The sequence below is a fragment of the Pundamilia nyererei genome, unplaced genomic scaffold, assembly GCF_000239375.1.
Source record: "Pundamilia nyererei isolate P.nyererei 1_Seehausen unplaced genomic scaffold, PunNye1.0 scaffold00419, whole genome shotgun sequence".
Classification (NCBI taxonomy): Eukaryota; Metazoa; Chordata; class Actinopteri; order Cichliformes; family Cichlidae; genus Pundamilia; species Pundamilia nyererei.
The window spans coordinates 93,953-106,036 of record NW_005187820.1 but is presented as its reverse complement, the minus strand read 5'-3'; the positions used below and the strand labels follow the sequence as shown (position 1 = coordinate 106,036).

Sequence of the window (12,084 nt, the reverse complement as noted above, 5' to 3'; positions counted from 1 at the left end):
ATATTATACATGGTTATGCTCAGGATATGTCAGCCCATTTCTACTGGAAATGCCTTTTGGTTAAACTTTCAGCAAGGAATTTGCATTTGCACTGTTACATTTTTATAAAGCTTTAATGTACATAAAAACCAGCTGCTTGTTTAAGTGAAAATAAATGGAAGGTTGTCTTTTTGCACTAGTAATGTTGTGGAGTTGTATTTTGTCTCGCATCAATTATATCGTCAGTTATATCGTTATCGCAAATTTTCAAATATATATATCGTGATAAATATTTTTGGCCATATCGCCCTGCTCTACCCTCAACGCTTGGATTTCATGCCCGGCGAGAACCCCACCCCCCTGCTTACCTGCAGCACCAAGCTGCGGCGACACCAACGGGCTGCTGTTGAACTGGCTGTAGGCGGGGACCGGAGCTCGGCTGAAGAGGCCGTAGGAACCAGCTGACTGGAATGGGGTTGGCGCCGCGGCGGACGAGGAGCTGGAGCTCATAGATGACTGCAGGAGGAGGAAGAAAGGTTAAAGGTCACATCAGCTCCTCGTTTCATTTCTCGCAGAAAACTGAAACAGGAAGCCTAATTTGTCCCTTTCACAGTAAAGGTCCTGTGATAGCAGAGGGGACAGATTAAAATAAAGCTCTCTCACACATAGCTCAGCTTACAGGAAGTGGTGGAAATAATATTTCAACATAAGATAGACTGGAAGTGGATCGGTCAGGACCCTCAGGTCAGAGGGGCCAAGTCCAATCAGACAGCCCACAGGCCAAACACGACCTTGCCTCCTCAGGACGGGCGTACCTGGACGATGGCAGGGTCCTGGGGCAGCGAGCAGGTGGGTTTGGGTGGCTCGCACACGGTCAGGTCCTTGATGTCGCTGCCTCTGAAGATGATGTACTCAAACGTGTCATCCCGAGGCGGAATTGGCCGGTCGGTGGGCCGGTCTTCAGTGCCGAACGAACGAACTGTCAGAGGAGGAAACAAAGTGCTGCTAGAATCACAGGTCAAAGGGGAAACAGGGTTCAAACCACCCCTCTTAAATTCACCCTAATGGAGCACCAAATGCTAATTAGAGCAGAACAGTAGTCTAGGTGATGCCCCTACTACAGAGAGGAGAGCATTGGGTGACCTAGTTATTGATCGTCAGGCACCTAATGGCGGTCAGAGGAACTGTGGTCTGAGCTGGGAGGAGACCGGACACATCTCCTCTCAGATCACCCGGAATACCTGCAGAGGGCTCTGGGAAATCTAAGGAAACACATATACATACAGCCCTCACTCTGGTGTGTGTTGTTTTTTTTTTTTGTTCCTGCTCTGTCACAGGTCACGTGACACCGTGCTTCACTCGCACAACATAACGCTTGGACATAGCACCACAAAACCACGCGATCCACTATACTACTTGTCCCGGCTCCGCCTGCACCGGTCTGTGACGTGCACTCAGTGACGTCAGAGAGTGCGGCGAGCAGGTGAGGCTGACCGGAAACGAGCCTGGTGTCGGCTTCCTCTACTGGCTAGCGTTAGCCGGTTAGGTGAATCACCTGTTACTCTACCTGCGCACAGAGAGCTGGTGTGAGCCGTCACAGCAGTTTAGCCTCCCTTTATCCGCTTGAACCCGAATAAGTCGGTGCAGTTTCATGCTAGCTCGGCAGAACACGCTTTTTGTTACGAATGTTAGCATGATAGTGTTAGCCAAGCTAACCGTGTTTTCCAATGGGTTTAGTTTAGCGTGCTAAGCTCGGCTAAAACTGCTAATCACCGTTGTTTACGCCCGCGCAGCCGCAACTCAGCAACACAAACAAAGCTTAAACCGAGCAAGAGCATAGCCGCGAGCCCTCCACTCACGCGGCAGTGCTACCTTTAGCCAGCGCCACTGTCGAGTTCTCGGTGTCGATGGTGTAGAGGATGCCTTCGTAGCGGATCTCGGCCTTGGAGATCAGGCTGATCTTGCTGCCGAGGTAGGGGGTCCCGCCGCTCATGGTGCTGTCCGTGACTGGGAGCTTCTAGCAGAGAAACGGACAGGCGCCTTGTGTGAAGTACACGCGAAACAGAAACGATCCTTCGGGGGGGTCTGTGTTTGTTGACTCTACTGCGCTCCGCGGCTACAACATGGCTACCTGCTCCTCCATCTGAGGTTCTGAGCGCGGGGGCTAACGATACTACCCAGCATCGCGATATTTCACGGCTTCGTCAGCTGTAGATCTGAGGATGATAGAAGAGACGGCAGCTGCTGGCCCTCGTATGGAACAATAGAACTACTCTACCATAGCACCATACCAAACAACACGTTTAATTAAAGGGTCAATTTTGTTTTCTTGATTCTTTATTAATATTCTTTTATTTATTCACCATCCAATGTTTGTCTGAAGCCTGGTCAGTTTCCACCTTCTCCTGGGAGCTCTTCCCAGGTCAGATGTCTTTAACCTCTAGGAAATATCCTCCCGAACTATCTCAGCTGCCTCCGAAGCTCCTCGCCCACCTCTAAAAAACGGAAGCTTTAGAGCTGGAAGCAGGAAGGACCGTGTGGCTCTGTTGAAGTGGTGGATTGTGACAGTTCACAGATGTAAACATGTGTGGAATAAAATCAGCAGGATTTATTGACCAGATTATTGAGAAATCTGATTGATAGATAGAATCTGATCAGGTTTCTCCTGGATCCTTTTGTTTTCTTTTACTCCACTTTTGTTTTTACGGGTTATATACGAAGCCTCTTTGTCCTCGTTGGCTGAATTGAACGGAACGGAACCTGTGTTCAAATAAAGTTTTGAGTGGCTGGACTCTGCCCTCACCTGCGAACTCACCTGTACACAAAGAGCTGCGGCTCTAATGGAAAATCTGCCTCTCCTATCTCTATGCTCGGAAGCGAGCCGGATCCTCGGCGCATGCGTACATTCTAAAATACGATTTGCACAACGGTCCAGCATCAAAGATGGCGGGAGCCTCCGACCCACTGGAGGACATGCTCTTCAATGAGGTGGACGAGAAGGCGGTGAGCGACCTGGTCGGTTCTCTGGAATCTCAGCTAGGCGACCGAAAGCCTCCCGCGCCTCCGTTTTCCGCCGGGAAACGAGACGCGGCTCCGTCGGCCGCGGGCCACTTCTCAGGGAAAGTGCGCGGAGCGGAGTCCGCGGAGCAGCCGCAACAAGGACATCCCGGAGCGGTGCTGACCCCGGAGCCCGCCGCAAGCGAGCCGCCGTCCGCCGCACCGCTGCCCTCGTCTACCTCCGCCGGGCCCGCGGGAGCCAGCCTGACCGCGGTCGGACCGCCTCCGCCCGCCGGTTCTCCGGGACCGGGACCTCTCGGCGCTCCGGCCGCCGGCGCTAGCTTCCCCCGGGCTGCGGTCCCGGGTCCGAGCGCTGCGGAGGCGGTCAGGAGCTCTCCCCCCGGACTGCAGAGCGTGAACGGCGGTACCGGAGCCGCCAAGTTGGTGAGCTCTCCCGGTGTTCCTGCGACCGCCGGGGCCGGCCCCACGACTTCACAGCCCGGCTTCCCCGTACCTCAGCACTCCGGGGGCTCCCCCTCCGCGGTCCTGCAGAGGCTCCCCAGCCCGGCGGCCCAGAACGGGCTCGACCCGCAGGGCGGCCCGCCGGCAGCCCCCGCCGCCTCCGCCTCTCAGGTCGTGAACCACAACAACCCTCTCATGCACGCCAAGGTGCTCGTGCCCAGCCAGCCCGCCACCGGAAGCTCGGTCATACTGACCGGCACCCCCTCCCCGGTCCAGGCCCCCATCAGCCACCCTCAGACCGGGACCAGCACGTCACCCTCCCCCGGGGCTAAACCCGCAGTCAACGGGGTGTCCCAGCCCGCCGTGGCCGTGGTGAGGCCGCCCGGACCGGCCGTGGTGGCCACCTCCATCCCGCAGCAGAGACCCGGGCTGGTGGCCGCCACCACCCGGGTCGCTACTTCGCAACCCTCGCTGGCTGTCCGGCCCCAGCAGCAGACCACCATCCAGCTGCCCCAGGGCTTCACCATGCCCCAAGGTGAGGACACACACACACACACACACACACACACACACACACACACACACACACACACACACACACATCAGGTGACCCACAGTCTCCCAGCTGATCTGTGAGCCGATCAGTGATCGATCGTCCCTTTGAGGAGGACCTGATTCTGTTCAGTAACTGATCTGCTGAGAGCTGGCAGCCTCTGATGGAAGGCTATCGATGAAGTGATCAGCTGCTGATCAGTTTATGACTGATTAATCGACTAATCTGAACGTTTCATAGTTGCAGCTTTGAGGTTTTTGTTGTGTGAATGTTAAATCAATAATCTGATCAGCAGGCAGATTGTCAGACTGAGGTTGGCTCTGTTTGAGTTCCTGCTCCTGCTGTGTGAGCTACAGCGACCACAGCAGTGATCAATAAAGGATTCTGATCAGTGGACTAGCTCGAGTCTCCAGCTCCTCGGGGTCACGTGACCATATTCAGCAGATTGTTGAGAACGATTGATTGTGTGGGTTGGTCAAAGGTGAGAGCTGAGCCAGGAAGTGAAGAGTCAGGTGTTGCGTTCAGGCGTAGTAAGTGTTCAGTTTACAGTAAATGTCCTGACCTGCCCCCTCCTCCTCCCCCTGCAGGTATGGTTCTGGTCCGGACTGAGACAGGTCAGCTGGTCATGGTCCCTCAGCAGGTCCTCGCTCAGGCTCAGGCCAAGACGCAGCAGAGCCAGGCGGTGACGAGCATCACGCAGAGACCCGCCACGCCGACGGCCGCCACCACCATCCGGGTGAGCACTGCCCCCACGGTAAGCTCCGCCCACACAATGCAGGTGCGAGAGTTTTTTACTTCACATTTAATTTTTGTTTCACTGTCATTCTCCCAATCTGATGAGCTTGACCAATCACAGGCAAGTTCTTCAGTAGGGGTGGGTTTCAATAATCAATAATCAATTCTAGCTTGAATGAGGCGATATCGATTCATTCAAATCCTGAATCGGTTTTTAAGTATATTGATTTTGCCCGAAACGCCAGAATCTCAGGTTAAACCTCACAACATTTCTACAACCACCAAACAGCTAAAACAGTAAATGCGAGCAGGAACACGATTCTGCACAGAGAGGTAAACACAAAGGGCGGACCCCCCGACGCATCAGAATCAGTCAGCTGTCGGCGTTTAGCCCCAACGGCGTGCCCGTGTACGTGCCATCAGGTGAGAAAGCCGACAGCTCACAGATTCTGATGCGTCGGGGGGTCTGCCCTTTGTGTTTACGTCCTTTTTTGGGCTCGATTCTGAAGCGGTAGTTTTGTCTCTCCAACCAAACTTCACTGAACCAGCTGCAGATCCAAACTCCGCGTCACATAAACATCGTCATGGATTCACTCTGACTTTGGATGTTTTGCTTCCACCACGAGAAAGTCACACTTCCTGCACAGCTCTCTGTCTGTACTTCAAGAACAGTTTCCCCTCTATAAATCTGTTTTCTGCATTATTGTGCACCAGTCACCCGTTGTTCACAGCGCTGTCGGCCGCTGTGCTTTATTTCATTTAATTTAACTGACCTCTGACAAGGAAGCGTAATTTCTGCTGTTCAATACTGAACAAATGTAAACTTTTTAAAATGCTGTGTCTCTAATCCTGTAACTTTGCTTCACTTCAGCAGCATCAGGTCATGTTTATATGTTGATTCATGGTTTTCTTCTGTGTTTGATCGACTGCAGAATATTTTAAGGTTGTCTGCTATAAAACGCCAGAACAGGAAAATCTCCTTCATGTGTTTGTGTGTTGCTCACTTACTTTGACACAAAGGCCTCTGCTGTGATGCTCACACCTCTGATAAAGTCTGACAAGCTGTAAAAATATGAATATGTGCTGATAAATGATCAGAATTATAATATTTCTGACTGTCTGAGACAAAATTTCCCCGATTCGAATCGATCAAATCGGGACCTCGTGAATGGGAATCGATACCCAGCCCTACTTTTCAGTTTATTTACTGCTGCAGCCAGAACAGAGGCCAAAGGAGGCCAAAGGAGGCCAAAGGAGGCCAAAGGAGGCCAAAGGAGGCCAAAGGAGGGGGAACAGCTAAGCTGTAGAGCCTCTTTACTTCACCGTGCAATACTTTTTGTTAACAGTCAGCGGTGCAATAGACTTCAATGCCCTTGTATTCTTATTCTATTTATTCTTTTTATCCCTTTCGTATATTTTCTTTACATATGTGTGTTTAGATAATCTTCTGCTCATGTCCTGTAACTTCTGTCGGTGTTGCTATTGGAAACCGAATCTCCCAGAGGAACCCACCCGAGGGATTAATAAAGTTTATCTTATGTTAGAAGTCAAGCCCCTCCCCTTTTAAAGCTTCGGGGAGGGGCTTTAATGAATTAAAAAGGAAGTCCTTCTGTAGTGCTTGTTTGTGATTGGTGGAACTGATGTTACCTGATGGTGCGGTTTGTTTTTTCCCCTCCTCCCTGCTGTCGGCAGGCACCGGGCACCCCTCAGACCGTCCGCCTGGCCACACCTACTCAGACCAGAATGATTCAGCCTCCCTCCACGACTGCCGCAGTGCAGGTGTGTTTCCTGCTGGCAGCACGTCATGTGACACCTGATGGTTATTTTAAGCCTCTTTTCCACCAGTCTCTAACGCTCCATTAACAGTTAGTACCGCCTAAGCGTGCGTGGGGTTGTACCTGTTACTAATCAGGTTGTAGTAACAGGTACCCACAGGTACCACACGGCTGTGGGTCAAACTGTGTGGTCGCCAGTGTTGGGGAGTAACGGAATACATGTACCGCCGTTACGTATTTAGAATACAAAATATGAGTAACTGTATTCCGTTACAGTTACCGTTTAAAAAGGTGGTATTCAGAATACAGTTACTTTGTTGAAATAAATGGATTACACTGCGGTACTTTCCTGTTTCATGTTGTCGCGGGTCAGGACTGTTTGGGTTTGTTTGACAGCTACGTTCTTTTGTTCCAGGCGGCAGGGTTACGGTTGCCATGGTTACAGGGCGACGCTCTCTCTCTCTGCGACTGTGTGTTTCCTGGGTGAGAGAGCGCCTTTTCGTTGTTGTTGTTGTTGTGCTAAGCTAACAGGCAGAATGCTACAAGCATAGCTCTAAAGAATGTAGCATCATGGGCAGTGTAGTCCGTGCTGCAGGGAGAATGGACTGCCATACACGTTATGTGTCTGTGAGCGCTAGGAGGGAGAAAAAGGGGAGTGGAAAGGTACGAGCAGTCATCGAGGAGAAACGGGAGCTGGAAGCATGTAAATATAATAATAACCACTGCAGCCAAGAAGAGTGCCTGACGAGCCCAGTTGTAAGTAAGCTATTAAGACTCGACTGTACACTGTGTTCGTGTTTTCCTCCGAAAACAATAAGTTCCGTTGGAGCAGCCTTTCAACGCCTCTCTCTGTCTGTCGCAAGAAAAGTGACCCAGACAACAAAGTAGAGCTATTTTTCGGCTACGAGCCGACAGGGACCCCGCCGTATTAGTCAGAGGTCCCTTTACTACAGCTCGGAGTCGCGGACCTTCAGTAATAGTAATAAATCACACAGCAATAGTGCATTCACGTTGTTGTAAACAGCATGATAATATATTAAGTAATCCAAAGTATTTAGAATACGTTACTGTCATTGAGTAACGTAACGGAATACGTTACAGAATACATTTTGGGGCATGTATTCTGTAATCTGTAATGGAATACATTTTAAAACACTGGTGGTCGCTAGCCTGTGATGAAGGCGACAGACGTGTTAGACCCCGCCTCACCTTCCACACCTGAGCTCTAAACTTTTAAAACTTATCAGACCGCCATCTTCACACCAGGTCTTTATTTAGAGCGAACGCGGCGGCGTGTGTCACATGAGGTCAGCCTGATGGTGGTCATGTGACTTGTCTGTTTTCTGTTGCTTTACAGAAGGCGCTCGCAGTGGCGCCCAGCATCACGCCGGTATCGGTGAAGATGACGACTCCCCAGAAGACGCCGACGGTGATCACGACGGGGGGGACGCCTGTCGCCAAACCTGCCGGTGTGCCGTCCACCCCCATGACTGGCACACCGGCGCCCGCAGCCTCGCCCGCCACCAGAGTCACCGTGGTGTCCCAGGTGGGTTCAGGTGTATCCGGCAGGTTTGGGCTGCTGTGATGGAGGCACTTCCTGTCTCTGACCCTCTGTCGTCCTCAACAGGAAATGCAGGAAAACGTGAAGAAATGCAAGAACTTCCTCGCCACGCTCATCAAGCTGGCGTCCCACAACTCGCCCTCGCCGGATACCTCGAAGAACGTGAAAGCCCTGGTGCAGGACCTGCTCGTAAGTAGCTCCTCCTCCTGCTCACTGCCGCCTGATTGGACCTATGGGGTCATGTGATCGTACGATGCCGTCTTCATGTTTTCAGGACGCCAAAATCGAGCCCGAGGAGTTCACCACTCGGCTGCAGGCCGAGCTGAAGTCCTCGCCACAACCCTACCTCATCCCCTTCCTCAAGGTACGGCTGTAGTACTGCGAATACTGCAGGTGTTACTGCAGGTGTTAAGCGTGTGTGTCTCCACAGAAAAGCCTCCCCGCTCTGCGGCAGACGCTGCTCAACAGCCAGCAGTCTCTGATGACTGCACCCCCCGGCGCCGTGGTCACGCCTCCGGCCACCCCTGGCTCAGTCACCGCCGCCACCATCAGGCCGCGGCTGCCCGTCAACTCGGCCGGCGGCACCGTCCGTCTGAACGCACCCATCGGCACGGCGGCTCTGGTAAGAATCGTCAGGTTACAGGTCAACAAAAAGACTTTTGTAACCTTTGACCTTGTAAATATGAAAATATTTTGGATGTTTTAATTTGGAAAAACGCTCCAGCTGCAAACCTGCGTCAGACTCGTTTATTCGGACTCTAACGTCCTCACCGGAGCGCTGCGCGTAACCGTGAGCACGCCACTCGCCGTCAACAAACAAGTGAACGCTGACCCCTCAGAGGAAGTCTGAGGCTCAGCCCTCTGTGATGATGATGTAATGATGATGTCATGATGCTCTCCTGCAGCCTGTGTGCAGACCTGGAGTGCAGACCGTGCAGGCTCGGGCGCCGATTGTCTTCAGACCTCAGGGTGAGTTTGTCGAGCTGCTCGGCGCACCTGGAGAGTCACTTTTGTTTTAAGGGGCGGAGCCTCCCGCAGCTTAAGCTGCTCAGTTTTAAATAAATCGGCTGTTTTAAAGGTTAAAAAAAAGCAGCAAGCGCCACCACCAGGTGGCAGCAGACCGCAGGGTTATCAGGCCTGTTTCACAGCTGGTGGGAGGAGCTTTTTTATTTTTTTTAATAAGCATGCTTTTCTCCCTTTTCAGCTACGCTGCAGGTGAGAGGACCCACAACCATCATCAGCAAAAGCCCTGTGAACCTTGCAGCTCAGGCCAATCAGAAGAAGCTGAGCGATCCAGGGGGCGGGACATTCAGGTGAGCAAAACGTTATTTAACTCATTCACTGCCAGCTATTGGCAGCGAATGAGTTAAACCCATTGACTCATTCACTGCCATTGATGGCTATAGACGTCAATGGCAGTGAATGAGTTAACAAGTAAAAAGCTTCTGTGACACCTGTAAACTAACAATGGACACGGAACGATGGATACACTAGTCCCGGAGGTCGAACAGAGATACGGAGGCCCCGGAGCGCCAAAAAACAAGCATCAAAACAGGAAGTGCAGAACAGCTGTTTCAGTCACACAGGTCGGCTTTACTGAGGACGGTTGAGGGTTGCCTCACCTGAAACGGCACAAGTGACATTCATTTAAAAACATGAGCTGAGAACACCTGACCGTGTCGGATCAGTCTGGAGAAGGTTAGCGTCCTTAAGGTCGGGCCTCTGTGAGCACAGGTCACGATGATGAAGCACGCGTGACCTGTGACAGCAGGAAGTGACTGTCCAGCGTCTCTGGCTCTGACTGGTTCCTGATTTGGGTCAGAGGGGTTGCGATGAGCCGGAGTGTTACTCTGACCCGGCGAAGGCTCCAACAGAAAAAAAAGACTAGTCACCACTTCCTGTTGGAAGCGTAGTTCACAGATGAGGCAGCAGGGGGCAGTGTGTGCCCACAGTGAGCAAAGCTGAGTGTAGGTGTGAGAGGAACATATTTTAATACACTGCAATAAAAAATAAGTGTGTGCGTTTAAAAAAACAGGAAGTGACTTCATCTTTGGGCCAATGAGACTGGGGAAGGCTGCTGTGCTTCATTCGCAGTGTGGACCTGAGCTCTGACACGTTCTTCCTCAGCCTCGACATCCCTAACCTTCCCGCTTTCCTTTTCTTAACCCGCAGAGATGACGACGACATCAACGACGTGGCTTCGATGGCTGGCGTCAATCTCAATGAGGAGAACGCCCGAATCCTCGCTACCAGCTCGGAGCTCGTGGGCACAAAGATCCGCTCGTGTAAAGACGAGGCCTTCCTGCCGAGCGGCCTGCTGCTCCGCCGCATCCTGGACACAGGTCAGTGTGAAAACTCAGCAAATCAGCGGGTCTCCTGATTCTCCTGTACCTGCTCAGGTATCACGCCTGAAAGCCTGTTTCACCTTCAGCCTCAAAGGTCAGCTGAGTCAGTCGGGACCTCCTCCTCTGTCGGCTGTTCTTAGTGAAGGATGCAGGGAGGAGTCTAAAACTAGTTCGAGGACAGGAGGAGAACTGTAGGCGCTGATGAAGACGAATTCAGAAAGGAAATGAAGCCGGGATGATCGACCTGCAGAAACCACCTGCTGACGTGCAGCGGCGTCCCGTCCTGATGATCTCTGTTTTCTCGTCCTCAGCTAAGAAGTTTGGCGTCAGCGAGGTCCCGCCAGAAGTGGTGAACCTGGTTTCCCACGCCACGCAGTCCCGGCTGCGCACCCTGCTGGAGAAGGTTTCGGCCATCGCGCAGCACCGCACGGACGGCGGGAAGGTAAGAACGCTCGCAGCGTGCCTCACCTGCGTTTAGATCGAGCCGCCGTCGGGCTGTTTCTGGACGACTCCGCTGTAGATCTGCTGTTACCGTTGAGCTGCGCAGGCTGATGTTAAATTAGCAGATATTTAAATGGAGTCTGGTTTACATGTCCCGTTTCTCTCCTCCCCCCCCATCAGGATGAAGAGCGCTACGAGCAGACGTCGGACGTTCGCTCTCAGCTGCGTTTCTTCGAGCAGTTGGAGCGTTTGGAGAAACAGAGGAAAGACGAGCAGGAGAGAGAGATGCTGCTGAAGGCCGCCAAAGTACGGACATGTTTCTGCGTTCACCTTTCTGAAGAGTTCAGTTTAAAATGAAATGTTTTTGAAAGAAGCTGAGTTTGAAGAGGACCAGCTTCCTGTTCCCCGTCCTGATGTAACACATTTTATGCAAAGTTATATCAAATATACACTAAGTAGAAACGATCACTAAACTAAACACAAAATTAAACAAGTAAATCAAACTGCAATTGTATAAAAGGCCGGGCTTCTGCTTCTGAGAGACCAGACAGGTTCTAAAGATCAGGAGCCAATGGGAAGGCTGTTAAATCTGCAGGAGCAGCTGGTTGGTGGACCTCAGCGCCCGCAGGATTATATGGTTTCAGAAGTTCTGCTAAGTAAGCTGGTCCATCGAGACTCTTAAAAACAAACAGCTTGCATGCAGCGAAGTCAGATCAGAGCCAACGTATAAAGAGCTGCAATGACGGAGACGTTGGGTAGATGTGTGTGTCTGTGAATGTCCACCAGCAGAGGACCCACATCTGAGCCCTGTGGAACTCCACGTGTGATGTTTGTGTGGAAAAACTCACCAAGAAAGCTCATGTTTCTCTAAAGGTTATAATTTCGTGGACGTGAAATCAAATTGTGTTTTTATGGGCCTGCCTAGTGATCAGTGCTTCCACTAGAGATGTGCAAAGCAGCCGGTATTTGTATCTGTTGAGGGGGGGGAAGTATTTGTATTCGAGTAAAAATCCATTTTTTTGCATTACACTTCTAATTAATGTTATAGTAAGTAGTGAATGGACAACGGGAACCTCTGCTAAGGTTAACTAGCCTATAGCCTACGTCTTGCTGTCTGCAAAAGACTAACTTAAACGTACATACAGTGGGGCAAAAAAGTATTTAGTCAGCCACCGATTGTGCAAGTTCCCCCACCTAAAATGATGACAGAGGTCAGTAATTTGCACCAGAGGTACA

The 12,084-nt window shown here is 51.6% G+C and overlaps 2 protein-coding genes across 5 annotated transcripts in view; one reads left to right on the top strand and one right to left on the bottom strand.

Annotated features, from left to right (window-relative positions):
• The window catches only part of lsm14aa (LSM14A mRNA processing body assembly factor a), a 7,072-nt gene extending 4,920 nt beyond the window's left edge, over positions 1-2,152 (bottom strand). Inside the window, exons 1-3 of the mRNA XM_005753295.2 lie at positions 1,852-2,152; positions 795-958; positions 348-495 (exon numbers count right to left, since the gene is read on the bottom strand). Of these exons, the coding sequence (XP_005753352.1) occupies positions 348-495; positions 795-958; positions 1,852-1,972 (433 nt within the window). The 5' untranslated portion in view covers positions 1,973-2,152. The remainder of the gene's footprint in view (positions 1-347; positions 496-794; positions 959-1,851) is intronic.
• A 513-nt stretch (positions 2,153-2,665) lies between these two features.
• The window catches only part of taf4b (TAF4B RNA polymerase II, TATA box binding protein (TBP)-associated factor), a 19,245-nt gene continuing 9,826 nt past the window's right edge, over positions 2,666-12,084 (top strand). Inside the window, exons 1-12 of one of the 4 annotated variants that reach the window (XM_005753293.1) lie at positions 2,666-3,973; positions 4,579-4,727; positions 6,419-6,505; positions 7,859-8,047; positions 8,129-8,251; positions 8,337-8,426; positions 8,493-8,684; positions 8,968-9,031; positions 9,267-9,375; positions 10,235-10,404; positions 10,719-10,849; positions 11,029-11,154. In XM_005753293.1, coding sequence (XP_005753350.1) covers positions 2,923-3,973; positions 4,579-4,727; positions 6,419-6,505; positions 7,859-8,047; positions 8,129-8,251; positions 8,337-8,426; positions 8,493-8,684; positions 8,968-9,031; positions 9,267-9,375; positions 10,235-10,404; positions 10,719-10,849; positions 11,029-11,154 — 2,481 coding nt within the window. In that variant the 5' untranslated portion in view covers positions 2,666-2,922. Of the gene's footprint in view, positions 3,974-4,578; positions 4,746-6,418; positions 6,506-7,858; positions 8,048-8,128; positions 8,252-8,336; positions 8,427-8,492; positions 8,685-8,967; positions 9,032-9,266; positions 9,376-10,234; positions 10,405-10,718; positions 10,850-11,028; positions 11,155-12,084 lie in introns of all 4 variants that reach the window. The other 3 variants (XM_013915988.1, XM_005753294.1, XM_013915989.1) reach the window with 3 other exon arrangements.